At 43.5% G+C, this 27,737-nt stretch overlaps 2 protein-coding genes across 3 annotated transcripts in view; one reads left to right on the top strand and one right to left on the bottom strand.

The window, feature by feature from the left end:
* PAN3 (poly(A) specific ribonuclease subunit PAN3) overlaps positions 1 to 3,430 on the top strand; it is a 76,604-nt gene extending 73,174 nt beyond the window's left edge. Inside the window, 1 exon segment of the mRNA XM_042838979.1 lies at positions 420 to 3,430. Within this exon segment, the coding sequence (XP_042694913.1) occupies positions 420 to 560 (141 nt within the window). The 3' untranslated portion in view covers positions 561 to 3,430.
* A 2,244-nt stretch (positions 3,431 to 5,674) lies between these two features.
* The window catches only part of FLT1 (fms related receptor tyrosine kinase 1), a 103,268-nt gene continuing 81,205 nt past the window's right edge, over positions 5,675 to 27,737 (bottom strand). Inside the window, exons 18-30 of one of the 2 annotated variants that reach the window (XM_042838762.1) lie at positions 24,226 to 24,330; positions 21,499 to 21,612; positions 20,681 to 20,769; positions 19,101 to 19,260; positions 18,589 to 18,686; positions 17,926 to 18,048; positions 17,111 to 17,222; positions 15,213 to 15,312; positions 13,795 to 13,900; positions 13,589 to 13,719; positions 13,231 to 13,315; positions 12,494 to 12,585; positions 5,675 to 8,174 (exon numbers count right to left, since the gene is read on the bottom strand). In XM_042838762.1, coding sequence (XP_042694696.1) covers positions 7,970 to 8,174; positions 12,494 to 12,585; positions 13,231 to 13,315; positions 13,589 to 13,719; positions 13,795 to 13,900; positions 15,213 to 15,312; positions 17,111 to 17,222; positions 17,926 to 18,048; positions 18,589 to 18,686; positions 19,101 to 19,260; positions 20,681 to 20,769; positions 21,499 to 21,612; positions 24,226 to 24,330 — 1,520 coding nt within the window. In that variant the 3' untranslated portion in view covers positions 5,675 to 7,969. The remainder of the gene's footprint in view (positions 8,175 to 12,493; positions 12,586 to 13,230; positions 13,316 to 13,588; positions 13,720 to 13,794; positions 13,901 to 15,212; positions 15,313 to 17,110; positions 17,223 to 17,925; positions 18,049 to 18,588; positions 18,687 to 19,100; positions 19,261 to 20,680; positions 20,770 to 21,498; positions 21,613 to 24,225; positions 24,331 to 27,737) is intronic. The other variant, XM_042838763.1, reaches the window with a different exon arrangement.

The raw sequence follows: 27,737 nt of genomic DNA, 5'->3' as shown, positions 1-27,737 counted from the left end.
GCTAGAGGTAATTTACCTACCCTACTAGGAGGCATGTGGACCTTATGTGCAAATATAGTGGATGATGTGCAAATGTTCTGTCAAATGTTCTGTTCACCAGGAGTTATCTGAAAATTATACTAGATATTCTGTACAGGGGGAAGTAGAATTGCAGGATTACTTGATTTATGGACAGGAAGAAAACAATGGTAACCTAGTCCACAGGTGTGGGATGTCCATCGTGTTAAGACCAAAATGTCTTGATTTCTTGGCAAGTACGTTGTTTTCGTGGAGCTCAGATGTGTTGACAAAGAAAGGAAGGATCTGAGTTGCACCAAAATAATGTACTTGTGAAGAAATTGATTGCGTTTGTTATTGGAGAAATGTTTTGCCATTTATTTCACGCTTCTTTTATTTTATCTTTTGCATTCTTGTTACAGTTAGATGCTGGTGTGCCAGAAAAAATAAGCCTCATTTCCAGAGATGAGAAGAGTGTACTTGTGGTAACTTACAGCGATTTAAAACGCTGCTTTGAAAATACTTTTCAAGAACTGATTGCAGCCGCAAATGGTCAGTTGTAGTATTTGCTGAAAGCATGCAGGACATTGCTGAGGAACTTAACCAATAGCAAATTGCACTACAGCTGAATTGTTGTTGTCATCTCATTTCACATTTGGGAAACAAACAGGAGATGAGCAAAGCTGCTTGCACTTCAGTCAGGTACACTGTTACTTGAAGGGAAGAATGTTTCACTTATCCTAGAGCTAAGGCTGCCATTGGAGGCTTTATCTGTGAAGAATTTATTTTAGATTAAGGAACACATCAGGTGCATGATGTTCCTGCTTTTATTTTTTCCACTTGTATATGCACTAATTTTAATTTTTTTAAGACTTTTCTGATCTCTGAAGTTTTGCCACATTGTATACTTAAGGGAAACTCTTTGCAAGGACATTTCTGGGATACATTTTTGTCACTGAGGATAAAGTAAAATTTATTCATTTTTGATATTATTTGCACCCAGAATAGCATAAAGGACCAGGTAAATAATTTAATAGAAATTGTGTTCTATTAATTACCATTTAGTTCGTAACCTCTGTAAAAGTGTGTTGTATGCAAGCTCTGTATGCCACCCACTGTTAGCTCGGAAAAAAAGAAGATGAAACTTTAAAATCGATCAGCTCGAAGTATCACTGAATTGACCAAAAGCAAAAAAGGAAAGAAAGTTCCCTGTTATTTGAATTAAACTTTGTCTAAGCGAAGTGACGAAAATAGCATCATGGGAAACATCTGTAATTTAAGGAGCATATCAAACTTGCTCTAAACACAACCATCGCCTTTTAAAAAATGTTTGTATGTTTTCCTGCTAGTCAGAAGCATTTACATTTATGCAATTTTTTAATAGATTTTTTTAAAAGAAATTGTGTTAAAATGCCTGAAGTTTCAGGAGTGTATTACTTTAGGTTATTTACAGTATAATTTTTGTATAAAGTTCTGTTCTTTGAACCACAGCTTTATTATGGTACGCTACACTGGATACAGATACAAAGACACTGTTAAGAAGATTAACTAAACACAGCAGTTGTCTGGCATCAAGAGCTTTTCAAGTTTTACAGCCTGAATCTGGAGGGATAATGATCTGCTGTGCCTTTGCAGTCACTGCTTAGCCCAAAGTAATATTACTTTTGATAATACTCAATACATGAATATTCCTGAAGTAATTCAGTCTCAAAAGTCTGGAATTTTCCTCCTCAATTACCTTTCTAATATTTGGACGTGCAGTTGTCTCCAAACTTGGGTATTCATGGGATTTCTAGTTAAACACCTACACTTTGATACTGAAGACTGCCAAATACGTAGGAATTTTCTTTCTTAAAGCAGTAGTGAAGACTGTATCTATCCTTTCCCAGCACTGAATGTTTTAATAGCACTGGGTGCTCACCATGGAGAAAATGTGGAAACTCAAAAGGTCAGGACAGACTCTAAGCACTTGCAACTGATGTTACTGGCATCGATTTTAATAATTCTCAATATTTGTAGTTTTCAGAGAAGTTTTTAATATTTCTCTGTCCACTTTTATAAGCTTTAAAATGATTCTCCGCCTTGAGACTTGCATCAAGGAAAGCAACTCTCGTCACATCGAAAGCTTTGAAGACTAGGGACGTGCTTTACACATTTTAGAAAATGTGGTTGAATCCACATAAGGTAGCATCAGTTGTTGAGTTTAAAGGTCGATTATTGTTGCATTTGATCAAATGAATTTTAAAAGGAACATAATGTTTAATATTCAAACGATAACAGTTGCCAGAATGTTCTTTTTAATGTAAAAGGAACAGGAACTTTGAGAAGTGAACATTAAAAAAAGAAAAAAAACAGTCTTTTATCATTAGCTCATGTATTTGAGGAAGAGCAGCTGTCTTTTATATGTTTTTTGACAAATCATATTGTAATTCTTTTGTACAAAAAAGAAGTACTTGTATTCTAGAAGAAATATGAAATGCTTAATTTATAAGCGGGCTGAGGTTTTTTCCAGTATTGTTTTCTTTGAAAATGAAAGGGGATCATCTGTTCAGTTGTGGGGTTTGGGAACCTTTGAAAATTTAATTTGTGGACCAATATTTTGTGAAAGTGTAAGGCAGGGGTAAAATAGGGCTTCAATTCTCATCCTTTTTAGACCAGCAAACCACCCTCTGCAAGACATGTCTAAATTGCAAACCTGTGTGTATTTGCATAATGTCAGTTTGCTTCAGCCCCTGTTAACCACAGGACTTGGTTTAAAAACAAAAAGGTAGACAGCTAATAAGTTTTCACACATAAATAATGTCAGCCAGAAAATATTTGGTGTCAGGCAATACATAACATGATAATTAAAAAAAAAAAAAAAAGTTGAGCTTTGTTTTTTTTTTTTTTTTTTTTTTTTTTTCCTATTTATTTCATTTGGTTTGTATTTGGGAATGATTTAAACAGTCTGAAGTTTAGCTTGGGTGTTTTTTGGGGGAGAGCCCTTCTGCCCCATTTTAATTCCATTTAGAAGGTTGTCCTAAAGTTCTAGTTCAGTCCATTCATAGGAAGAATTATATGTCTGTATTTATAAAGAAGAGCCACCAGGATGTGTCCTTCTAGATGGGAAATTTAATTCTAACCTTTCTATTCTTACAGCTAAAAGCACAGACGGGGCAACCTTTGAAATCATGTGATGTTGGTCATTTTAATTTTTGTACTGGTTTTAAATTCTGTTGCTGTATTTACTATATTGTAAATATTTTGTTGAGGGGTATCTATATATTTTTTGATTTGCCCTTGGTTCAGTAATTCAGGTGTCAACTCCTTCCCCTAAAAAGCACCAGTATGTTAAGTTCTGATGTCATGATCCCAATATGTGTTACTCATCTTTAATCCTGTTTTCATTCTTCATGTGTACAGCAGTATTTTTAATAAAGAATACCAGAAACAACGTGGCCTTTTTTTGACAATGTGAAGTATTGAAGTATTTGGATATGCAGCTTTTCAGCTCTTCCGCTGGAACTGTATTCTGTTCAGCCATATTTCTTCTGTGTTTTGTTTCCAGTGCAAAGCTCAAACAGCTGTGATTCACAAATAGTTTTTAGTGTTTGCCACTTGGAGTGCATGAGTTATCCTAAAACATACAGATGCTGATTACCCAAGTCACACTAATACACACTTCCTCAACTCTGAGTCAACTCAGTAGCAAATATATTATTTTTTCTTGAGAATTTGCATGTCAAGTAATTGGCAGCTTCATTTAACAGGATTTCTTTTCTATGCTGTTAACATGCAGTGGTGAGATGACTTTTGGATTGATGTAGAAGAACTTACTCGAGTCCTGACTATGCTTATGTAACATGAAACTTTGTGCAATATATATGAAATAGTAGGTAATTAGTATTCATTTAGTAAGGAGTTCTTATCCCTTAAATTGCACTGTTTCTAGAAATTTTTTTGTATGGAGACTTCATTGCCAGGCCTCTCTCCATCGTATTTGAAAAGTCTGGCTATCATACAGTGTCCCTGGTGACTGGAAAAAGGTAAACGTATCACTTGCATTTTTAAGAAAGGGAGAAAGTTGGATCTGGGGAACTACAGGCTGGTGAGCCTCACCTCCGTGCTTGGAAATATCTAGGAGCAGACCCTCCTTAAAGAGTTGTTAAAGCACATGAGGGAGGAGCATGTGATCTGAGACAGCCAGCATGGCTTCAACAGGGGAAGGTCATGTCTGACCAACCTCGTGGCCGTCTGTGATGGAATGATGGCACTGATGGATAAAGGGAAAGCAAGTGATGCCATTTACTTGGACTTCTTCAAGGCCTTTGACATGGTCCCCCATCAATCTCTAAATTGGAGAGAGATGGATTTGAAGGTTGCATTGATCAGCAGATAAGGAATTTATTGGATGATCTTGGATGGAGGATTGTTGTCACTGGCTCTGTGTCCAGGCCAGTGAGAGGTGTCCCCCAGGGGTCCATCGTAGGATTGGTACTCTTTAAAATATTTATCAGTGACACAGATGATGGGATTGAGTGTGCTCTCAGCAAATTTGTTGATGACACCAAGCTGAGTGGTGCAGCTGGTATGGCAGAAGGAAGGGATGATGTCCAGAGGGATGAGTTCCTGGGAGTACAGTTTATTGAGCATCCCTGCCAAGGTGAATGTGGGTGCCCTAGTGGCCTTCCGTTACTTAAGGGAAGCTTATAAGGAGGAGGGAGATCAACTGTTTATGGGAGAAGATGGTGATAGGACAAAAGGGAATGGTTTTTAATCTAAATCTCCCCTCTTATAGTTTGATGTCAGGGGAAGTTATTCATTGACAAAGTGGTGAAGTGCTGGCACAGGCTGCCCAGAGAAGCTGTGGATGCCCCATCCTTCCCTGGAGGTGTTCAAGGCCAGGTTGGATGGGGGCTGGGCTAGTGTCTGATTTAGTGGTTGGCAACCCTGCCTGTGGTGGGGGGGAGGGGACTAGATGATCCAACTTGATGGGCTTACAACCCAAGTCATTCTATGATTTAAAACTAAGGCTGTGCTAAGTTCAGTGGGAGCTCTTGTCCTGTAGCTTTTCTTAGTAATGTGCAGCAAGAGCTGCAGAGCATCCTACAGCTGTAGGTAACACCACTGTGTTCTGTGTCTCTGGAGAAGATATCATGTCAACCTCCTTTCAGCATGGCTTGGAGATGCAGTTAAGTCATAAAATATGGCAGAGAGCCTTTGATAGACACCTAAGTAGAGGCAGCTTCTCTGGGCTGTGCATCTGGGGTGGGGATTTGGAGGTTTTCTGCACGAGTGAACAGCTACTGGGCCTGAGCTGCTAGCTTGTGACACTGCCAGTTCAGAACAGGCTTTGTTGGTGACAACTAGCTTTGTGTGAGCAGAATGGGGACTGTTAAGGAATATTTATCACTGGGCTGATTTGTCTCCCCCCGCAGTGAAACAGTGGCTTTCTTGGAGGCAGAGTTGAGTTTTTGTCTCCAGACAGCAGTAAGCATTTCTTAGATACGCAGAGGTGAGTGGATTTCTCTGGCACAAGGAAGGAGTACAGGTGTCTGTCACTGTGTCAAGTTTGTTGTGTGGAGCGTGCTGTCTGTGCCATTGCTCCATGTTCCTATTTGCTCACAAGACTGGTGCATTTGGTGTTTTAGTGCTGCTCAGCGCTGAGCCATCTGTTGCAGTAATTTCTGATGCAGGATTAACTGATTTGGTAGATTCTTCCAAAAAGCAAACTTTATTGCATGAATTTAGTGTTCGAATGTGCTATGCGAAGACAGAAAATGCAAGATAAAATATGAGTTATTCACATCACAGAAACTTAGGGGATTCATATAAAAGTAATCTTTGTAGATCAGTTTTCTTAAATATTTATGCAGAAAAAGCATATTTATATATTTACATTGTGCAAACACTTCAGAGGTGCATTATCCCATAGTTAATTTTTTTGCTGAACTGGACTTAAGAAATTGTTTTCTGAATTTATTTTTTATTTTTACCAGAAAGAGGTGGTGCAATAGTTTGTATTTAAAACTGGTGATCTTTTGGGAAGGAGGAACTGGAACTGAGGTACAGTTTAGAAGTAGCAATACATATTTCTTTTACTTGCATACACGAGATCATTTTCCTTTGTAAATATACAAAAGATCATTTGCCTTTAGGTCTGTTAATGGGTTAAGTTCACAGTTCTTAAACTGACTCAAGAGATCAGAATCCTATGTAACATTTTCAATGATTCATTGCTGTTAAATGGCCAAATCCTTGTTAACACTGAATTCAAAGATAAAAGGGGGTAGTACATCCCTATGCACCTTGAAGAGGGAACATTCACGTCCTTTCTGAGATGCTATACAAAAATCTGTTATAAATCAATGATGCATTTTTATTCCTGTACATATATACTATTAACTAACCTAGAAATTCAACTGCCTTCATTAAAAAAAAAAGCTGCCCTAACTCTCTAAACAGATTGCCGTGTCACTTCTAAACAATCCCATTGCACTCTAGGCACTCTCTAGAAATTAATACTTTGCTTTAAGTATGTGCAGTTTAGTAGCCATAGTGTCTTTTTCAGACAGAGTCCCATAAACAAAATATACTCAGTGCAGTGTTAGAAAGGCCATTAGATTTCACAGACAGAGCTTGGCTTTAGTGTATCTTGTTTGTTTCCAGTGTGTGTATGTTGGCACATTGACAAAGTGCAAAACTTCAGGAAAATTTACCTGGTTCCAGTAGGATTGACCAAACTGAGTTGATCTGCGTTCCCTCTTATCATAGAACTGGCTTTGATCTTAGGTCTTTTGTATCCTTGCAAACTGTGTTTTGAAATTCTTGCTTTGCAAGACTCCCTCCCTCTTTTGTCCTCTGGAGCAGTAAGACGTGTGGTGTCTCATCCCAATCTGACTCATTCAGAGGAATGGCCTTCCCCAGAGGATCTCAAAGTAGTGTATGATCTGCTTCTTGTTGTTCTCAGAGCATCCTTCACTTTTCAACCCTACACAGATAGCCTCACTATAGACCCAAGCAATAGGGTGCAAATTCCAAGATGCTTTATGCTATGGACTCCCCCCAGCTGCCTCTCCCAACTGGAGGCTGGATTAGTGCAGCATTGCGTGCCCCTCTGCTGCCAAGGGACCAACCGTGAACTTGTTTTGTTTGTAATGATGACTGTTCTGGTTGTCAGAAGCACTGGGAAAGTTATTACAGCTATTGCTGTTCAGCATTAGGAAAGTCAAGGCCTAAGCAGTATTTTGCTATGTTTTGTACATGTATATAGTGGTCTGTAGAAACAAAGATCACTTAGATTGTCAGTGATATCCTCTTAAATTTTAGCATAATTAAAATTACTGGGGTTAACATGTCTAAACTGACATTATTTTAGAGAAATCTTTTTTAAAAATGCATGTTATGAGGACTGCTCTAAAAGTAATGCCTCCTATTTTATCACGCTGGTCCGTGGCATCAGAGACGAGTGTTGGTGGTATGGCAGCAGAGGTTGAACCTTCCCAGCAATATTCTGATATGTATTGTGGTGTGACAGATGGCAGCACAGGGGCAGTCTGACAGGACGGCATCTGACTTAAAAGTGTGTATAACGCAAAGGTGCCATGGAGTTCCTCCATGCAGAAAAAACGGCACCCACTGACATTCATAGAAGCTTGCTGAACATTTATGGAGATCAGACAGTGGATGTGAGCACAGGGAAGCAGTGGGTGGTGCATTTTGGCAGTGGTGACAGAGACATGAAAGAGAAGGCATCATCCAGATGGCCTTGCACAGCTGTCACACCGCAAAATGAAGAGTCTCGACCAGCTCATCCACATGAATTGACCAGTGGTGATGACTGTATTGAAAAATAACATTTTGTAGCTGAGAATTTGCTGTACCAAATACTGTTATTGTTCTCATTGTGTCTGTTGTAGTTTCCATGAAAGAAAAAAAAGAATAGGAGGCATTACCTTAAGAGCAAGCTACATAAATCTTAGCTCGGAAACACTTAAATGGATGGCTGGGAGTGATGGACTACTGAGCTGTAGTCAGGAGGGGGAGAGTGGCACGCTTTCATTTTCTCCAGCACTGTGTTTCCGTGAGTGTATCTTCTCTTGGAGTCGCTGAGTTGGTCACAACTGAAACTGCAGAAGCTTCTCGGCTTTGCTATTCCAGAAAGCCCTGACTCCTTGCTCCTGCTGACGCCTTTCACGCTGAAATAGAGCAGCATCGTTGTTAGCACATTTAACATGTACCAGCATTTGTTACGATGACTTAAGCAAAGACACACTACAGGAAACAGCTTTATAATCAGAGAAACAGCATTGATGCAGATGGGATTGCTTAGTGGGGCAGCAGAGCAGAGGACTCAAAGAGCCCTTCTGTGTCCCCATTCAGTTCCCTTATAAGCAGAGATGCTGTGACCAAACATCTTCATTAAAGTGACTGTGCTCATTGTATGTATTAATCTTGGTGCATACGGGGAAATATCTGAGCGTTAGCCCTAAGTTCTGTTGTTCATTTGTGACTGTTGCTGGAGAGCGAAACGTCATTGTGGGGCAAAGTAGTGCGCAGTGTCTGCCTGCTGAACTGTGGGTGCTGGGAGGGTCTCCGTCCTTTATAAGAGAAGATTGAGCAGGAGGAGTGAAGTAGTGAAAGGTCTCAAGCTGCATGATAAAAGCAGAAAGCTGCCAGCTTAGACGTATCCAGAGCCAATACAATGAGTTTTTAAGACAAGTGGCCAGTACTTTTGAGGAAGGGCAAAAGAGCTGGGTGTCTCCTATCTCTACCCGCTCTCAGCAGCGAATACAGACTGCTGGTTTTTATTTAAGGCATTCATGTCCCACAAAGAACTGGTTATCCAGTAGGCTGCCTTTTATACAATGCCCTTTAGAAGAGAAGGCTTAATGTCTTCCTAGATGCGCCGCTGCTTGAGATGCTGTTTGCCTCACAGCACTTTCTTGCCCTGATTCTTAGAGTTCCAAGCTTAAAAGGTTCTTTCAAATGAGGAACAAACTTAAGGCAGGGAGAAGTTTCACGCTATTGAACTTAGACGCCGAAGCTTTACCTGTAGGCACAACAAGCCAGGACACTTTCCATCACTGATTAAATGTGAAATCCCAAGTTAAACCTATGTTGGACCATAATGCCTGAAATTAGATTCTCTCTCCCTCATGTTTATAAGTTCACGGGTGCTTTGGCTCTCTTCTTTTAGACGGTCCAACTCTTGAATTCCATGTAAAACAGAACATCTGTTAAGACTTTGAGAACCCAGGATTTTACTTTTAACTGGCACTTTAGATGTTCAATATAAGTACAGTATGATTAGCCCAGGGCCCTTCCTGACCAGGAATCGGAGAAGTACCACCTTCCCTTAGATTTCATGCTTTCTTGGATCTTTAGCTCACAAGCCCATATGTTTTGTCAAGAGTGAGGTCTGTACAGTATGAAGCTTGGAGGGTCCTCCCAATCAGACCGCTCCATGTTTGTTGGTAGGTGGATGGAGTTCATGAGGAGTCTTCATGATGAGTATTGCAGATGCATCGCATGTTTTCACATTGCGTCTGTTGGCAGATGGACAAGTGCTTTGAAACAAATTCCTCAGCTATGTGACAAGGTTAGTCACAGCCTCGATGGACTTTTAAAATGGTTTCGCAAAGAAATGCTTCAGTGAGTCACAATGTAATTGCTGAGTCTTAAGGAGCAATGGGCTGGCAGAAGTGCAGTGTGCATGCTAACTTATGAGCCTTAAAATCACTTGGATCCTCTTATTCCTCACCAGGCTTTGCATCCTGTGAACCTGATTTTTCTTGCAGCCACACATCATAATGTTTTGTTGCTGTAGCCCTAGCTTATTCAGAGAGATTAATGCTTTAACAAACAATACCTCGTATCTCAAGGCTGACTGGAAGGCCTGAAGTAATATTGTGAGCTAAAATAAAGGAAGCTTCAGTGCTACACTCAGCCTCTACTGAAGCTAACTGACCAACCTTTGTACCAGTAGAGTGCATCTGTTTGTTTTACCTTGAGTGCACTGGTGTACCTGGGCTCCCACAGAGTGCTCTGAGAGCCTGCAGAGTTGGGCATCTGTGGTCTGGCTTTGTACTGAAACAGAGCTTATAGCCAACAAAGGCTTTCTTTTGCTTTGAGGTGCTTCCACAGTGGGAATGTAAATTAGAAAATATCTACTTGGATTTTAATTGAGATTGTTTGTTGGAAGGAATGGCTGCTTTTTCCCTGTCAGCCTGCATTCAGGATCTCAGTGAAGTAGGAGTTTGACTGTGGCTTTTGAGATGCTTGTTCCAACTCAAAAATTATGTTCTTGGTTATTTTTCTGGCTTAGAAATTTGCTTTGACTTGGGGGCTTGCTCCACCCTCAGAATTTTGGCTTACGTGGGTTGGCCTTTTTCACCAATACTGAAAAGCCAGAAGAGAGGTGCAGCTGAGATTCTGCCCACTTGCAAAGAAATGGGCCTCAGAGTACTGCTCTGTCTTTGCCCCTAGACCTGTCCGTTGGGATCTCGTAACTTGAGGAACTGGAAAGATTTTTCCCACTGTTTGCATTAACACCTGTTTTCACCTTATTGCCAATAGCAAGTCCAGGGCATGTGACAGCCGTGTCAGTAGTTGGGCTCCCTGCCACCACCTGGGCCTGAAAGGCTCATCAGAGCTTGGGGAGATGCTCCTGTCCTGTGCTGAGATGGGGTGAACGAGGACATTGCTCCTCCTGTGTTGGTCTGCATCTGCATCCCAAATTCCAGCATTGAGGTGGATGGAAAGGGATGAGGAGTGCTCCAATTCTGGCCAGGCATTGCAGTGAATGTGGTCAGGGCTGAGACCTTCCTCATCCTGGAGCTGGCACCAGCTGCCCTGGCTGTGAGCTGTTCCTGCTTTCCGGGTTTATTTCAGGGTCATCCTTCTGATAATCCAGCAACCTCAACCAGCTCACTACAAGGCAAAGCAAGCAGAACAAAGAGGGCAGGAGCACAGAGCAGGACACTTGAGGTGCACAGGAAGAGGTAGCGCTATTGAGTTAGATCAGCTTACATGTGTGGATGTCTACAAGCTCTATCTTGTCCAGTATTCAGTGCTGTGTTTAGAGGTATGTATGTACTGCTCCAGCTTCACCTAAGTAAAAGATGCTTAGCTAAAAAGCTGACACTTTTAGGAATGTGTGCACACCAAGGGGTTGCTGTTAGCATACGTGAATGCTTTTCAGGTGTAATGCTGCAGCAATGCTTGTTTAGCTTGCAGCCAGATGACCTTGTGTGTTCTCAGCCAACTGCTCTGTTCCCCGAGGATTTGTATTCTAGCAGGCATGCCAAGTTCCATTTTTTTCCTACCCCAGCATTTTTTCCTTATGGAGCCAAACAGGCTCCTTAAAGCCATTCCAGAGCAAAGGCTAGGCATGCTCCATCCTGCTTGTGCCACCCAGAGGAAGAAGCATTGTGTGCATTTTGACTGGGGAGGCCACGGTGTTGGCTGTAGGACTGAGAGCAGCGCCTGCAAGGAGCTGTGTGTTTTGGCTGTGCAAGCAGGCCTGCCTGCGTGCTCCCACCCCTGTGTATCTGTGTGCTTAAGCACTGCCCTCTTGGTCACTGGAGTTTTTCTCAAAGCACAACCTCCCCACCTTGGTTTCAGCTGCTGCAATTGTTTGCTGAGACAATACCAGGCTGCCTGGCGCAGAGATGGTGACTGGCCCAGCGTGGCCAGGCTGGCCTTGACCTCCTGCCAAGGTAGACCTGGGCCTTCCTCAGCCTCGTCCTGCTGCCAGCTCGGTGGGCCCAGGGTAGGCTTGGGCTGGCTGTGAGTAGAGAGCTGGAACCAGCTGCAGGCACTGCCAGCACTGAGAAATAAGCGTTGGTGCTGGTACAGTGCGGTGCTTAACACAGCACTCACTCCCTGCTTGGGCAGCTCTCAGGAATTAGGTGGAGGAAGGTGGCCAGTATATTACAGTGCTTAAAGGCAGGAAGAGAAATGAGGCCCTCACATCCATCTATTGTAAAGTTGCCTCTTTAGCATCCTGAGCCCATGGGTGTTAAATGGACCGTGCTTAGCTGACTCATGTAAAACAAGGGCAGCAATGGGAGCCTTGTCCCGGCTCGGGTGCCCTTGGGGACACGCAGGAAAGACCGCAACTCCTCCTCATCTATGTGTTCCTCCTCCCCCTCACCAAGGGCTGGTTTCCTGTAGCCTCTGCCTCCGTGGCACGTGCCTGCCCAGCCTGGCACGGAGCTGATGGTCAAAGTGCTAACTGATCCTAAGGGCGATGGATATGGAAGGGGCTGAGGGCTGTTTGTTCCTCTGAGGAGGGCAGGGTGTGGGAGCTGATTGACTCTTGACCCAACTGCTTACGCAGGGGTTGGGCCAGGTCACATCCAGAGGTCCCTTTCCACTGCAGTCCTCTTCTGCAAGGAGCATTGGCAGGGCCTGGGCACACCACAGCTGATTTCATTAGGCCTGATTCAGCACAAGGACCTTGATTCCTCCTCTGACCTCTAACATAAAGCAGAAGGGAGTATAAAATACAGACCCAAAGAGTGTCCACTTCTGCTTGCTGCCTGTCCACGTGAAGCGCTTCAGTTCTTCTGAGGCCAGCACCATCCCGCTGTCTGCTTGGTAGTCCTTGAAGAAAACAGAAACCTATTAGTTGTTAGCTGTAAGAAACTGCCAGGCTTGATTCCTCTTTAATAAGTTTTCTTGTTTCTTTTCCAAACTGTCCTCATTGTAGGGTGCAGTGAACACATACACATGCTATTAATGCAGGTACAGAGTGATAAAAGAAAGATGCCTGTAAGCAAGGTAAGAGTCTGGCCAGCCACCAGATCAGCCATGAGAGCCTTTTCCACCTTCCATCACTAAATGTGTATATTTTGTCTGTATTACTAAAACTGCCCACTCACTTGAGCAGTACAGTGCACATGTCCTGTCAATAGACATGTACCCAGCTTGTCAGCTTCATACCAGAATTGGTTCATTCTGGTGATCTGCGCAGGAAGCACGACCCCCAAGTCTCACTTCTGCACTAATATTCAAACAGAAACACAAATCCAAAGGATTTTAAGCAGCAGTCCCATTCCAGTGGGATCCAGGCAGGGCTGCTGCCAACAGCCAGATCAGGCAGGGAGTGCTTGCTGCAAACAGAGCTGATTCTGCACCTCCTGCCAGTAAAGCTTGCAAAGCAGTACAACTCCTTGATTGTCTTTGTATGTATCTGCCATGCAAATAAAAAGAAATCAGTTGCTTATTGTTTTGCCAAGTGTCACTTACATTAAATACAAATGTTTCCTTGATGGGAAGCTCTTCAAATGTCTTTATGCGCTGGGGTGGCTTTATTTTGAAAGTATTTATGTATCTGTTGAGCAAAAAAAGAACAGCTTTGGGTAAGAGAGTGTGAAGTGCCCAAGCAGAACTGCTGTTTTTCTTTTCAATGTTTCTTTCTCTATCTGGTTAGCAGCCACCATAGTGGTTTGCAAAAGGAGACCTCAGGGCTGCCCAGATGGCAAAGCTGCTGGAAGCTCAGGCTGTGTTCAGGGATTTCTCCTGCTCAGGGCCTAGCCGTGCTGCGCAGCAAGCTGCAACACCCAACAGACCACCCAAAGCACACTCTTAATCCTGCGTATCTCACCTCACTCTTTCCGTGCTTCGGCAGCTTGGGCTTGGAACAGGAAACTTCTCATTGCACAAAGGATCAGATGCAGGGGGAAGCCCACTTTCAGTTGTGAAGATAGTGTTGAGGGGGATGTAGTCCTTGCCTTCCTAAAAGTGGGCAGGAAAGGGCAGCGTTACCCCTGTGGACACAGGCCGGGTAGCATCCCATGGGCTCCCATGTACCTGTTGCACACTGGCCTGCAGCAGGTCACCCAGCCGCTTCACCAGCTCCGAGAACCGCGGCCGCTCGTTGGGGTTGCTCCGCCAGCAGTCCAGCATGATTTGGTAACTGTGAGGGCAAAAGGAGCATATGGAGGGTTAGGGCTTCCTTTAACGCGAGGCAGCACAGGCTCCAAAAGCTTCTCATCGATGGAGTTAACTCCTGAGCCCACGCAATTTCATGAAGGCACTGTCCATCACTTGCCAGGACCTATTACTAAAGAAGTGAGCTTTCCAAAAAAAGAGGCGAAGGATTTCTTCCCACAGGACACCAGGAAGACGCCATCAACTGAATAATTTAGCCCAGTAGTCATACTTTCTTTTTTCTATCCCTAAACCTTTCATTAAGCCTTTGAATAAAACACCTATTAACTGGCAATGTTTAAGTTAAGGCATCCTTAGATGACTTATATGAATGTGTCACTTCCTTGTGTTGGCTGAGCCAAGCTTTCCTTCCTGCAATAAAATATGTGGAAGAGCACTGTCACTGGGATAATAAAATTAGCCAATGGTTAATGCTTCCAGATAGATGTGGCTGGCTTGCATCCTTTTGCTGCTCCCAGAACTATTTTTTGGCAAGTGCTGCTATTTTGAGTCATGATGCAACACCCAAAAAGGCACTGAGGACATGTCTGGAGGGCAAAATACCCTGGATACTTGTGCTCCTAAGTGATATACCCCATGAGGTGCGTGTTTAATGCGCTGCAGTTCACTCTCATGGGAGCAGATGAGGGTAGGGCACTCCCTGCTGGGGGTCTGCAGACCTGGGGCCTCAGCTGATCCCTAGCTTCCAGGAATGCTGTGTAGCAGCAGCTGGCGGCAGGAGCTGATGGAGGCTGAACATGGCTGGGAAGCTACGGTCCCCGTCACCTTCCTCTGCCACCAGACAGTGGCTCCAGGAAAGGGTGGGCCCTCACCAGTGGCATGTTTGCAAGGAAACTTCTACTGCTGCTTCCGAAGTTCAGAAAATGTTCCTAATGTCACATTCCTCCAGCACTTATCTGTGCGCACGTCAGTAAATGCTAAACCTGGATGGGAATGGGTGACCTTCCTTCTTCTGCCCAGGCGAGCCGAGGCTGCGTGCTGTCCTGGCTGCACTGGAGGATGGACACTAAGGAACTGACCCTGCCTTCGCACACTGTGCACCCCTGGCCTTGGCCCCACATCCCACCATGAGTGGCCCTCTCAGGGTCATTGTGCAGTTCATCCACACTGCCCCATAGGAAGGCCAAGAAGATGGCCAGGGCAACAAGAAGATATGAGACCATTAATTTTCTGTGTTTCTGTGGGGTGCTTTTTTGCAGAAGTTTATACATTATTAATGTTGCAAGGCAGCCCCAGAGGGTGGAGGGATGCAGGGCAAGTAGAAAAAGGCATCTTACATCTCCTCGGTGGCTTGCTCTGGGGCACGCATCCTTGTGCCTTCCTTTAGTTTGCTGCAGAAGTCCTCATCTATTTGGACTCCAGGGTACGGAGAGGCACCTGGGGCAACAGTGAGAGAAGAGAATCATCCATGATTGCATTCATTTATCCATCCATATCCTTCCACCCATCCATCCAACCATCCATAATCATCCATTCCATCCATCCATCCATCCATCCATCCATCCATCCATCCATCCATCCAGCCATCTCTGAGGTAGGAGGGGAATTGTCTCTGCGCATGAGGACTCAGCTCTCCTGGTGTATGACATGCAAATTGTAGTCCCCATCCCTGCAAGGACACCCAAGCACTTGAGTGTGCAGCATCTGCCTGCAGGGCACAGGGCATGGAGAACAGTGATGAAGAACTGATGATGATGCTAAAGTCCTGTTACTTGCAAGGTAGCAGGGTCAAACCCAGGGCTGTTGGTGGTGTTCACCTGACCTGAATGCAAGAAGATAAACATGAATTTGACTTGAGAAGAATCCCTTAGGAAAAGATAAGTCTGATCTCTCTGTGGTTTGGATCACCCCAAATTCTAGTTAGTTAATAAGATCCAAATGCTCGAAACTACCTTGAGAGTACTAAAATTGTAACTTAAAATCAGATGACAGCACATTTGCATTGCTTCTCCAGTTTCTGTGGTTTTAAGGTACAGCCTGCTGCTGCTCATGGTATTTTATTTTTCTCTTTCCTGGAGAAAAGACGGCATCAGGAAAAGGGGAAATAAAAGAAAAAAAGCCCCCTCTGAGAGCCAGTCACTGGGTTCCAGGAGCTGGGGCTTTTAGGAAAAAGCAGCAGGTACTGTGCAGTTGACCATAAAATGACACTAGTTGGCAGGCAAACCAGCAAGTGTATTAAAGTAATAAATGATTGTTTGTCCTGCTAATTGTATCTTATTATTTCTCTGCTGTTCTCCTCATTTGTCAGTCTCTGTTTTAAACCCAATTAAGATTCTTCTGTTATGAAGGTCATTGTTATTCCCTTGCAGCGTGTGTTTTGTATCCTCTGTTTTCAGTATGGGAAAAACAAAAAAGAAGAAAGAATGAAGAAGAAAGCCTCAAAGGATGTTCATGTTAGAATGCATGCTTCAGTTTATCCTGCAGGATCTGTGTGGATGTGTGCACCTGAGGAGGCTGCTGTGCTGGCAGTGGGTTCCCTTCAGGTATTTATAGGCATTGAGGAGATTGCCCAGAGCCTTTTATTCTCCAGGCTGAGCAGTTCCAGCGCTTTCAGTCTGTCCTCACAAGAGAGGTGCTCCAGGCTCTTTGGCATCTTCATGACACTATGTTTGACCCTCTCCACCATGTGCAGGTCTCATATGTTTCGAGAAATTGAGGGAAACCTGGGGTTTGGACGTGGCAGAAAGAGAAGTGCTCTGATAGCCGTGCTAACCTTCCTGCAAGTCAGCTCTCTTGGAATCATAGAATCATTAAAGTTGGAGAAGACCAATAAGATCATCTACTCCAACTACCAATCTATCCCTACCATGCCCACTAACCATGCCCTTCAATGCCACACTCACACCTCCAGAGATGGTGGAACACCACCTCCTAGGGCAGCCTATTCCAATACCTCACCACTCTGAGAAGAAATTTTTCCTAATATCCAGTCTGAACCTTCCCTGGTGCAACTTAAGGCCATTACGTCTTGTTTGCTTCCTTGCTGATGCCTTTACAGACACAAAGAATTCCATTTCTCAGAGGCATGATGTGCACAATTCTCTATGTCTGCTTCCCACCTTTGTCTGATTTCAGTTTTTCCTTATTAAAGACTCATGGCTGACATGACACACAGGTGTCACTCTGGCAGCCTCTTCTTGGCCCCTTCCCAATCCCAGGAGCAGGTTTAACGTACCCAAGGAAAATATCTCCCACAGCAACACCCCGTAGGACCACACATCGCTTTTGGTGTTGTAGATTTTATCAAAGATGGATTCTGGAGCCATCCACTTGAGAGGAAGTCGAGCCTGGAATGAAGTGGACAGACCTGACTATTATTTTCAGAGACTCAAAAGAATTTAATCCTAGATGAATAACCTATATATTGCAACTATATATTGTCACGTAAATAACTGCTATTCAAACAGGAACCTGTGGGATTTCCTTACAGGCATCCTAAAGACAGGGGAGAGAACCCCGTGGCCAAAGACAAATCACTTGGTGTTGGTGTTGGAGATGTTCTTGGGAAAGTTTTCAGATACTGCACCCACGGAGCCCCTCAGCACAGCCTGTTAGTGCCTCCTGAGTGGTCCTCAAGCCACGTGAATAAAGTTTCACAGCTAATACATAGTGCTGTCAGATTTGAAAGCTACTTCCAAGTGAGGGTACAGCTGGCAGATAGGTGAGACATGCAGGAGGAGAGCCTTGTTTTGGGAGGACTGGTTTCCTTGAAGGAAAGTCACTGGGCACAGGTGTCACACTGAAGAGCTAGCCAGGAGACAAACGTCAGAAGTACTATCAAACAAGAGCTATGAGCTAGTTGCAGCGCCGGAGCGTGCTGCTTGAGGACAGACCTGCTTTCTGATATATGCCACATCACATTTGCATAAAAACGTGATGGCTTTCGAGCTCTTTTAAGTTCAGGAAATGTGAACATCTTCAGAACGTTCTGGTGGACAATTTGAAATGGTATTATAAGCATTTGGATAAAGAAACAGCATCTTGACTTACATCTCCTTTTCTCACATAATCAGGATTCTTATAAATATCTCTTGCGAGGCCAAAATCACAGATCTTCACTACATTGTTCTCAGATAAAAGGACGTTTCTGGCTGCCAGGTCACGATGAATGCACTATAATAAAACAGTTTCACAATCAAGCTGCATTTCCTTAATCCTGCCCACAAATTTCCTGACTGTCTCCCATATCCTTTTTAAAAATAATGTTATTTGAGAGATCAAGTTAATATTTTTTTTTTTAGGGAAGTCAACTATAGTTACATGAAATTGATGCAAACAGTGATAGTTCTATTTAAAAAAAAATAAAATTTCTCAAGTCCCAAAAGTCATATATTTTTAAGCCTCTTGATGTTTCCAAGGAAAACGAAGATTGGTCTCAGGCTCCTACATGATGTGTGTTGAAATTGAGGAAAAAAAAATCACACCTGAAAGATCGTCTCTGAATGAATGAGCTTGACCCACTGCCTTCTGCCATGATCCTGTGTTTATGGACTATGGAGACTTGGATAAACACATCGTTATATTTATAATGCTGAGAGGAAAACGGCTCTTCCTTTGGGACCTCTCCCAAGGAAGGTGTCTCTGAAACACAGACATAATTTCACCTCTATATCCCATCCTTCTGCAGGGAAAAGTCCCCGGGGCAAAGCTCACCTTTCTGGAGGAGAGGAACTCCATGCCCCTGGCCACTTGGAAGCTGTATGAAATCAGGTCCTCCATAGTGAGGGGCAACTTGTAGAGCTCAGCAGCATCTGCACAGGTAGAAAACAGTTTGTTGCAAAGATCACTCGTGAGGCAGTTATTTTCCCCCTCTCTTACTGATAAAACTGCTCTCATAAATTCAGTCTTCATAGTCGTATTTGAAGGTCAGCCCACTGTCACTGGAAACAAAAATAGTGCTTGCTTTATACCCCACACTCTGGACATTGCTGTGTTTTCCCCAAAGATAAGGAGCAGTCAGAAGAAACAATCACACATTTTCCTGTCAGATTTAGTAACCCTGGAAATAATCTTTTTTTAAATCTTGTACCCTCTGGACATGACCCTGTGAGTGTCTCCCACGGATGTTTATTAGGGTGATAAATGAGGAAAAAAATTTCAGGGATGCACAGTATGTTGTAAAAATATCACAGACCATGTAGGGACAGGAAGGAACTAATACCTACCCTCCTCGTCCTCCTCCTCATCGCTCAGACTTTTATCTTCCTGAAACCCAGAGCTTGCAAAGCTCTCGCTGCTGGTAACACTGGCCAGCCTTTGTTTCTTGCCTTCCATTGCCTCGATACCCTTTTTGTCTTTCGTCAGCTCTCCTTGTAGAGAGGGGTCCTTCAAACAGGCAGAGAAGAGGTACAACATCAGAGGAGTAAGAGAGAAGCCAGTCACTTCTTGTTTGCACCAGGAGAAGATGCTCGCCCGTGGCACATGTGGTCTCATCTCCCCTTGGGGCAGGGACCCAACGCCACGTGGTGGGGTTTTGCATTGCATTGGGTGGACACTTGCCCCGGACTGTGGCTCTTCTCAGCCTAAGGACATCTGAAAGGACCTTTAATTTCCACTTGGAGACAAGGAGCATGGTGGTTGAGTTGAGAAGAAGATGACACAGTGCAGATGTCCCAGCCCTACCAAACTAGTGTTGGCTTTTGCTCTCAGGCTGCAGAAGGACTTGCCTCTGAGCAGTGTTTGGCACAAGGCTGTAAGCCCAGGTTTCCAACAAGAAGCAAAAGTACTTGAAATACAGTTGCTGAAGGAACAGCTGTTGTCTTTTTCCTTCACCTAGTGCTTTCATGCAACAGTCAGTGGCAGTTTAATGGGACACATAAAACACTGCTTGGAAAATGCTTTCTTTGTAATCTGGAGAGCACTCTAGCTGCATGGCCAGGCTCCTCCATGGCCATCTCTCTCCCCTGCCATGCTCCATCCCCCTTTGGAAAAGAGGCTCAGCCAAAGCCCTTTGGAGGGGGCTACTCCTCAGCATGCTCTACTGTTGCATTCACAGGACCTTTGTCAAAAATAATGAGATGCCTCTGAGCTCTTGGCAAGGCTGAAAAAGGATTTTGAGCACTGCAGCTCTGGAGTCAGGTTCCTGAATGCCACCTCAGATCTTTTAATCTTCTGGGGGATTTGGCTGGATGTACAGTCAGGAACATAGTTGGCACATTTAGGTTCAGGTTTGTAATAAGAAGCAGGCAGCAGATTTGATTCAGAGGGCTGTGAGATGTGAGGACAAGACTTTAATCTCTTTTCCTCTGGGTAGCACTGCTCCTCACACAATAAGAAGATTATTGTCGAATCTCTGAACATTAGGATGTCTTGGAACATTGGCTCTAAATGGCATTATCTTGTTTGTGTTCCCAGCAGTGCTGAAATCACTGGGCAAAACCACTTCCTTCAGCTTCACTGACACGAGCCTCCAAAGTGACCGCACGCTCAGCAGGAATGGGTTTGTCAGCAGAGGGGCAAGAGCATGTGGGGACATTTTGGATAGGATTCACTTCCTCCCACTGGAGATGGCTCCTTCCACATTAATCACAGCAGGCTCCTTGCATAGGCAAGGGGGAGAAACGAGCCATTTCTTAATGTGTTACATCCTGCATCAAACATTCAAAGCTGGTCAGGTGAACTGCATCCAAAAGCAGTTTCTCTCCTTTGGTATCAGAGAGGCTAAGGAGACCAGTGCAGAGGCTGACAACTGCATCCCTGTCACGCTGGATGTGATGAACCCTACCTGAGGCATCTGCCTCCTTACCTTGGTGGGGCTGAAAAAATTCCTCTTGCTTTTCAGATAGTTCGATAAATTCCCATACTTGCAGTATTCAACAATCACCATCAGAGGCCCTGGGAAAGAAGGAAGTGCATTTTAAGCATCGTAAAGTAATACGTGAGAGTTTTAGTTCTGAGAAGATGAAGAGTCTTTCCTACCCTTAGATATCACGTGTCCTAAAGAAGTAGAAAGCTGTTTGGAGGACACTGGACATGCTAGCAAAAACAGCACAGTTTCTGAAAAATAGGGATGGGCCTAATTTTGAGTGCTGTGTCATGACCCTGGGTCCTGCGGGACCCTCTGTTTCCCCTTTGGTCAGTCTGAGTTCAGACTGGAGTCCAGCAGCCCACACATCATCACTGAACTAAAATAGGTGACATATCTAAAACAAATGGCCACTCTCACTGGCTCTTTGATTCTCCTAGTGGAATATCATGAAGGACTTCACAATTGTTCCCTTGTGACTCATCACTCGGGGCAAACAGCTGATATCCCAGTCTGTCCAGATCATGTTTAACCTGAGATGTAGCACTGCAGTGGGTGAGATAAAAGACGACAAGTGGCTCCTTATTCAGCATGGTCCTATATTTGCTCTTCTCCTGTTAACACCCGAAGAGAGTTTAAGTAGGGAAAAGGATAATCACTTCATCAAATAACTGGAGATCTCTTTCTCTCTTCCTCTTTTCTCGCTGAGCACAGGATGAGCTCCAGTATTTCAAGTTAATAACTGGACCTCTGGATGGAAAGCAACACTGCCATGGGAGATCGTTCAAACCATTTCCAATGCAGTGCACATTTTTTACCTCCATTTTTTGTGCAGGCTCCCAGCAAATTCACAATATTCAGATGATGGCCAATGTGGATCAGGATTTTGAGCTCAGTCATCAGTGCTTTGTACTCACTCGCTGTGGCCCCTTCTGTAAATGCAAAACAAGGTCAATTTGACAAGGCAAAGAATTGGTCCCAGTGAGCTTCACCACTTACTGTCATGTTCCACTGAAATAACTTTTATTAACAAATGCATTTCACATGCTGATATTAATTTCTATTCCTCCCTGCCAAGCATCCTATGAATTGCAACAAAACCCATAAAAAAAGTCAAGCAGTCAACTTCCTCCCAGTAGACTCTGATATATTTAGAAATGAAAGAATTTTTCACATGTTTTGTAGTTGCAGCCAAAAAAATGAATGCAAAAAAAAAAAAAAAAAAAAAAAAAAAAAAAAAATAATGAAAAAAAAAAAAAAAAAAAAAAAAAAAGAGGCTACAAGAGTAAAATTAACTCCATCTAGAGTAGCTTTTTTAGCTGACCTGACTTCAGCCAACTAACAGTTATATATTAGTCTGAACTAGTTAACTTCCCAAGGAGCAAGTGGTAAAAGCAAGGCATTTCCAGAGGCTGATCAGTGCTGTCCCCTGTTCAGGGAAGGGATGAACCACCTTTTGGAGAAGCTCCTCTGAATCTGTTGATCACACAAGAAACCTGGAGTATTAACTTAGACTGGACACGTACATTTTAAACGGTTGAGCTTAGTGGACTACATCTTACTCTTTCTGAATATAACCAATTTTAATAGTAACAGCAGTGATGTAGGAAATCTCACAACTAAACATAAAAGTTTCTACTTAGTGTAGAGCAAAATGTTTCATTCTATCCAAGCAGTATTCTCCTGCAGAATTTTGTTTGGGCAAGAAAACAAGGAAAAAGAAACAGTGTTGTTTTTCATAGACCCAAGAGGACTAAAAAACTTGAGTGATGCCGAGAGTGAGAACTGTCCGGTGAAAAAACCCCAAGTCAGGTCTTAAGGGGCTTGGTTTCAACATCGTTTTGGAAGCAGATTTTCTTGGTGACCCCCCACAAAACTCATCATCTAATCAGTAACTCACTGTTCATCTATCCCACCTCATGGGAATTCTGCATGTACAGAGCTCATGAATGCCTCCGTAGTTCCTGGATAATCAGGTGAGGACACAGGGCACGAGACAGATCTTCCCTATCTTCAGTTAGGGAAAAGTGCCCAAAAGTGAAGAGGCCTGAGGAGGACACCGTCACCATGGGCTCTATTCACAAGCAACAGAACTAAATAAGTGCCCAGAACAGCAAACTGAGGGATCTGCCTGAGGATAGGATGAACTGTTCTCATCAATGACAACAAAGGAAGTTTGAGCGACAAACTCAGAAACAAGAGCCTACTCTGCATGTGCATTTGTGAATCCCACCATGAAGGATTCTTGCAGCTGCCAACTGCTCCCGCCTGTTCTAGGAGTACCTGCTATTTTGATGGTGCTGGCTGGCACAAAAAGCCTGTAGATGTGCATAAAGAAATGCTGAATGTGGCAAACCACTGCCGGATATTCAGTGAACTTATCTGTCTGTGTGTTGGCAAAACACCTGTTACCCAGGGCCAGGCAGTGACCCAGATGGCAGGCCTGCACTGAAATCAGTGACATGGACAGCTACTGGCCCTCTACTGCAGAAGTTATGCACAGGGACCAAAGTTTTAGTTTCCTCCCATTTCCCAGAGATGCTTACTGGAAGATAGTTGCTCCTTGGTATTGCCAACAAGGCTTTTCTGTGCTTTTTGAACAAGAGAGAGGAGGGAGGTTTGCAACCTTGTCAGCTAAAAATTTCCCCCTTGGGGACAATCCTGGAGTTAGGAGCAGCAGGTGCCACTTGCACAGGTTCCCCAATGCCCTCTTCAAATTGATTAGAGTCTTTATCCTTCCTGCTCCAATGATAAAAATGGCACAGAATGACTGGGAGATGATTTCACCTTGGGATGAGCACTGGTGTATGGAAATCTCATCACCCAGCCTGGGCATCAGCATCCTATCACCATGTAATGAGGATGCAGGTGGCTCAGAGAGGACACACCTGCACACCTGTTTAAATTGCTCAATCTGTTTAGCTTAATAGAAGGGCCTTCATGTAGAAAAACTGCTGGGTCCATCCTAATAGAAAGTGTTAGAACGAGAAGCTAAAGCCAGACAGATGCAAATGAGGTACAAGGCAGTTGTTTTTAACAAGAGGATTAATCATCAGAACTAATGACCAAGGATAATGTGGAAGCTTCCACCCAAGTGTCTTCACATCAAGGTAGATGCCTTATGGCTCAGCTAAATTCCATGTACTGTGCTCAGTGCAGGGTCAATGCAGCATAATGGCTCAACACAAGATACACAGTAGTTCCCCACTCTGATCCCACAAAAGTCACTTTATTCTTTCTTTGAAGTAGTGGAACAAGATTTTAGAAAAATCAGACAATTGGGTTCTTGATGCACCTGAAACTTTCTCCTGTTCCACATGACAAATTATCTTTTCTACTGTGGACATCATTATTTCAGAGTTCTGCTACTTGGATGGAAAATCCTGGTGGCCTTGAAACTGAATGTGCACATTTTGGATGTTTCAGACAGTAAGGGGCAGAGGGTAGCATCACACAATCTTGCTTTCAACAGAATCAGACTAAAAGTGAAATATGATATGATAAAGAGAGAGAATTTCTTCCAGCCCAGCTTGGCAGCGAGATACCTTTCAGCATTTTTACAGCAACAATTCTGCATGTTGGTGATTTCTTAATTCCAAAAGCAGATGCTTGTACCACCTTCCCGAAGGCCCCATGTCCAAGCGACTTTCCTGAAAAGAAAATAGATTGGAGAGAGACATTCTTGTAAAGAAGAAACTTTGTCAGCTAAAGGATTGATAAATAAGGAATTGGAAAAAAAAAAAAAAAAGTTCCTTACAATGAGTCCTGCATGTCTATTCCTAACATAACGTGGAGTTGTTTTGGTATTGTTTGGTGGTTTGGGTGGTTTTTTTTTTTCGTTTTCAGTGTTTTTTGTTTGTTTAACATAATTAGACAAATCAGAAGACACAGAGTCACTGTAGGGAACAAGCAAAACGACTGAACATGATGCTAGGTGAATACAACCATTCCGTGGATGAACACTGTCTTCTGACCCTATTGTTTCAGTCTAGCTCTGCCCAATTGTTGCCCCCATTCTTGAGCATATCTGTGCAGGATGCTCTCCCCTAGTAAAACCTCATAGCTCGAGATAAATGGAGGGTGCTGAGAAGCTTTTCGAATTAGACATTTCCATTTGCAAAATAAGATATGGAGGGGTTCAGTGAGATTCAGTGGGAAGGGACCAGAAGTGACAATTATTCATAGAATCACAGAACAATAGAATAACAGAAATGCAGAATCATAGAATGGCTTGGGTTGGAAGGGACCTTAAAGTTCATCTGGTTAAACTTCCTGCTTTGGGCCAGCTGCCACCCACCAGCTCAGGCTGCCCAGGGCCCATCCAGCCTGGCCTTGAGTACCTCCAGGGGGCACCCACAGCTTCCATGGGCAGCTGTGCCAGCGCCTCACTGCACTCTGAGTGAAGGATTTTCTCCTAACAGTAACATAAGTCTCTTCTCTTCTAGTTTAAAGCCACTGCCCCTTGTCCTACCACTTTTAGACAGTGTGAGGTTGTCTCATGGTAGGTAGGATGCTTCTAGAACAGCCATTTGTGGCATGGTATCACTGTTGTGCTGAGCAGACCTTAGGAGAATAATCCAGGGGCCCTTGAAAGAAATCTGTAAACATAAATGAAATTCTCCAGCAGTAATATCTGATGGTCCTTTTCTTTCACATCCAAACACACTCCTGATCTCACGATCTCCACAGCCCCATTTATGACTGCTGTATGGGGCAGGCAGCACTGACTTTGATACCATGCTCACACAGACAGCTCTGATCAGCGAGATCTTGTCAGTCAATTCATTAGTAAAGAATGTTACAGCCGGGCAATTCACTTAGACTGCATTTATGCTTTACCTTCATCAGAATCCAGGTACCGACATGTCTAGCCAGTGTGTAACAGCAGGCTTTGTCGAGCACAAGAAAGGAGCAGAAAATGAAGTCCAGCATTCCACAAAAAACAAAAAACAAAAATTAAAAAACCCACAAAGGAAAAGCTGTGACTCTGAGGCCACATTTATTTCTCAGCTGTGCACCTGTGACACAGCCATTTTCACAGGCAATCTCTTTTCTGTGTGATGGGCACCTGAAGCAGAAGAGATGAATCACTTCAAAGGGGGCTGCTGAGTGGCTTTGACTTGGATGTCTACCTTGTGAGACTCCATAGCTGTGAGAAATCAAACCCATCCAGACACTCACAAGAAGAGAAAAAGAATTGCCTCTAGTTCTAAGATAACTAGATACTACCTTTTTCATGTGCAGCATTTCTAAGCTGCAATTCTCAGTGAACAGAAGGCGAACAGCATATGTTACTAAAGCAATGGAAAGATGAAGTGGAATACTCAAAGTCAAAAAACCTCTAACATTTATTTCCCCTTCAACGTGCAAAAGTGTTGCTTTTTTACAGTAAATAAAAGCCATGAAGAACTTCATCTACATGGCTGAAAATCACCCTCAGAGTGAGCCTTGGTGTGTGAAAGGCACTGAGTTTCATATACAAATACAAGTGGAGCAGCACGTGTTTGAAAATCTGTGGTCAACTTCTGTTCCAGTTACTGCAGACAGTTCATTCAGCACAAAGATCAGGGAAGAAATGTTAAGACAAAGTTGTCTGTTTTCTTGGGAATTGATGTTCATCTTTAATGTACTGACTGCTCATGGGTTGTACCAGGTGAGGCTGCAGATTGAGGTGATGTAAAACCTGCTGTAGCTTCATTTAATCCATAACTTCAACAGTTTCCATTGCTGTTAACACTTCCCACATCAAGATAACCCATGTAGTCACTACTTGGAAAACACACAGGTTGGCTTATAACACTCTGCAGAGCTGCCAACATTTTATGAAGGAGAATGACCACTGGAAACCACATCCTTCTCTAAACAGCATTTATGATTTAATGGGGAATGGTTATAACATTTAATGTATTGCTCTTTGTTACTCTGCTATTGTTTTATATCATGCTAAATCTTAGCACAGAATAGGCCTTCTGTGACTATCCACTGCATAGCTCAAACCTGTGGTTGATTATGTACACTGCATAAAGGATAAATGTAACACTAACAGATTGTCCTTGCAAAAGCCCCTTCTGCTGTCACACAGTAATTATGAAATTGTTATACAGAGCAATTAAACAGGAGAATATGAAGATAGCCACCTGAGAGGCCAACTTGTCCCAGCCCTCCAGCAGCTTCCATGGCCAGGTTCAGTGTGTTCTATGACCGTTGCAGCATTCGCATACAGACCAAGGAAGCTCAGTGCTCTCCTTACATTTTCTCCAGCTGACTTCAGTTTCTTGGTGGAACTGAGAATTCACTGAAGTGAACAGACCTTTCAGTCAAATAATTTAGGATCAGCAGGTTTCTATTTCCATGCAACCTTGATAAGGTTCTTCAAAAGATGTGTGGATATCGAAGTGTATGAGTAGCTGGACCAGAACAATCAGCAAAAGGCACTTGCAAGTTCCATGCTCCATGGATGAGTGCAGAAGCTCAAAGATGTGCTCATTGCTCAGGTCCTTGGTCGTGGTTTCAGTCATCTGGGCTTCACTGCTGGTGGCTCCCTATTCTCCGTTGTGTGAATACAAGGGCTTGGCACACAGAGGATGGGAGCAGTGTGCCCGGCACAGCAGCTGAGTTTGGGGGCATGGTGGGAACAGGGCTCAGGGAGCCATGTGCCTGACTTCATGCAGAGTGGGGCAGAGTCTGACCTCTGGTAGATCAGGAGCGTCGAGCCCAAGATCAGCATTTATGCTGATGCAGCACTGTACCGACTACACTGAAAGTGATTTATAACACCAGCACTCTTCTGGGTAATGAAAAGATGACATTTAGATCTCAGCCAGCCTAATCTACATGGAATGTTAATTATATTGATTTCTGTGGTGCCCATATGGTATTTTCTCTAACATATGTTGCTGTGCATGAAGAGGGAGTCCTGTCACACAAGCACTGCATCACACCTGTGGGCTGTGTGTATGTGTTGGAGGAACACAAAGCAAAGGAGACATGGGCTAAAAGCAGAGACTTGCTGCAACAAACACATATCTTTGAGGATAAGTAGGTGGAAAGAGAAAAA

This window comes from Centrocercus urophasianus, unplaced genomic scaffold, assembly GCF_019232065.1.
Source record: "Centrocercus urophasianus isolate 14NV4802_14NV808 unplaced genomic scaffold, USGS_Curo_1.0 seq_9, whole genome shotgun sequence".
Classification (NCBI taxonomy): domain Eukaryota; kingdom Metazoa; phylum Chordata; class Aves; order Galliformes; family Phasianidae; genus Centrocercus; species Centrocercus urophasianus.
Note: the sequence above shows the minus strand (reverse complement) of the source record. Positions and strands in the feature narration are given on the sequence as shown.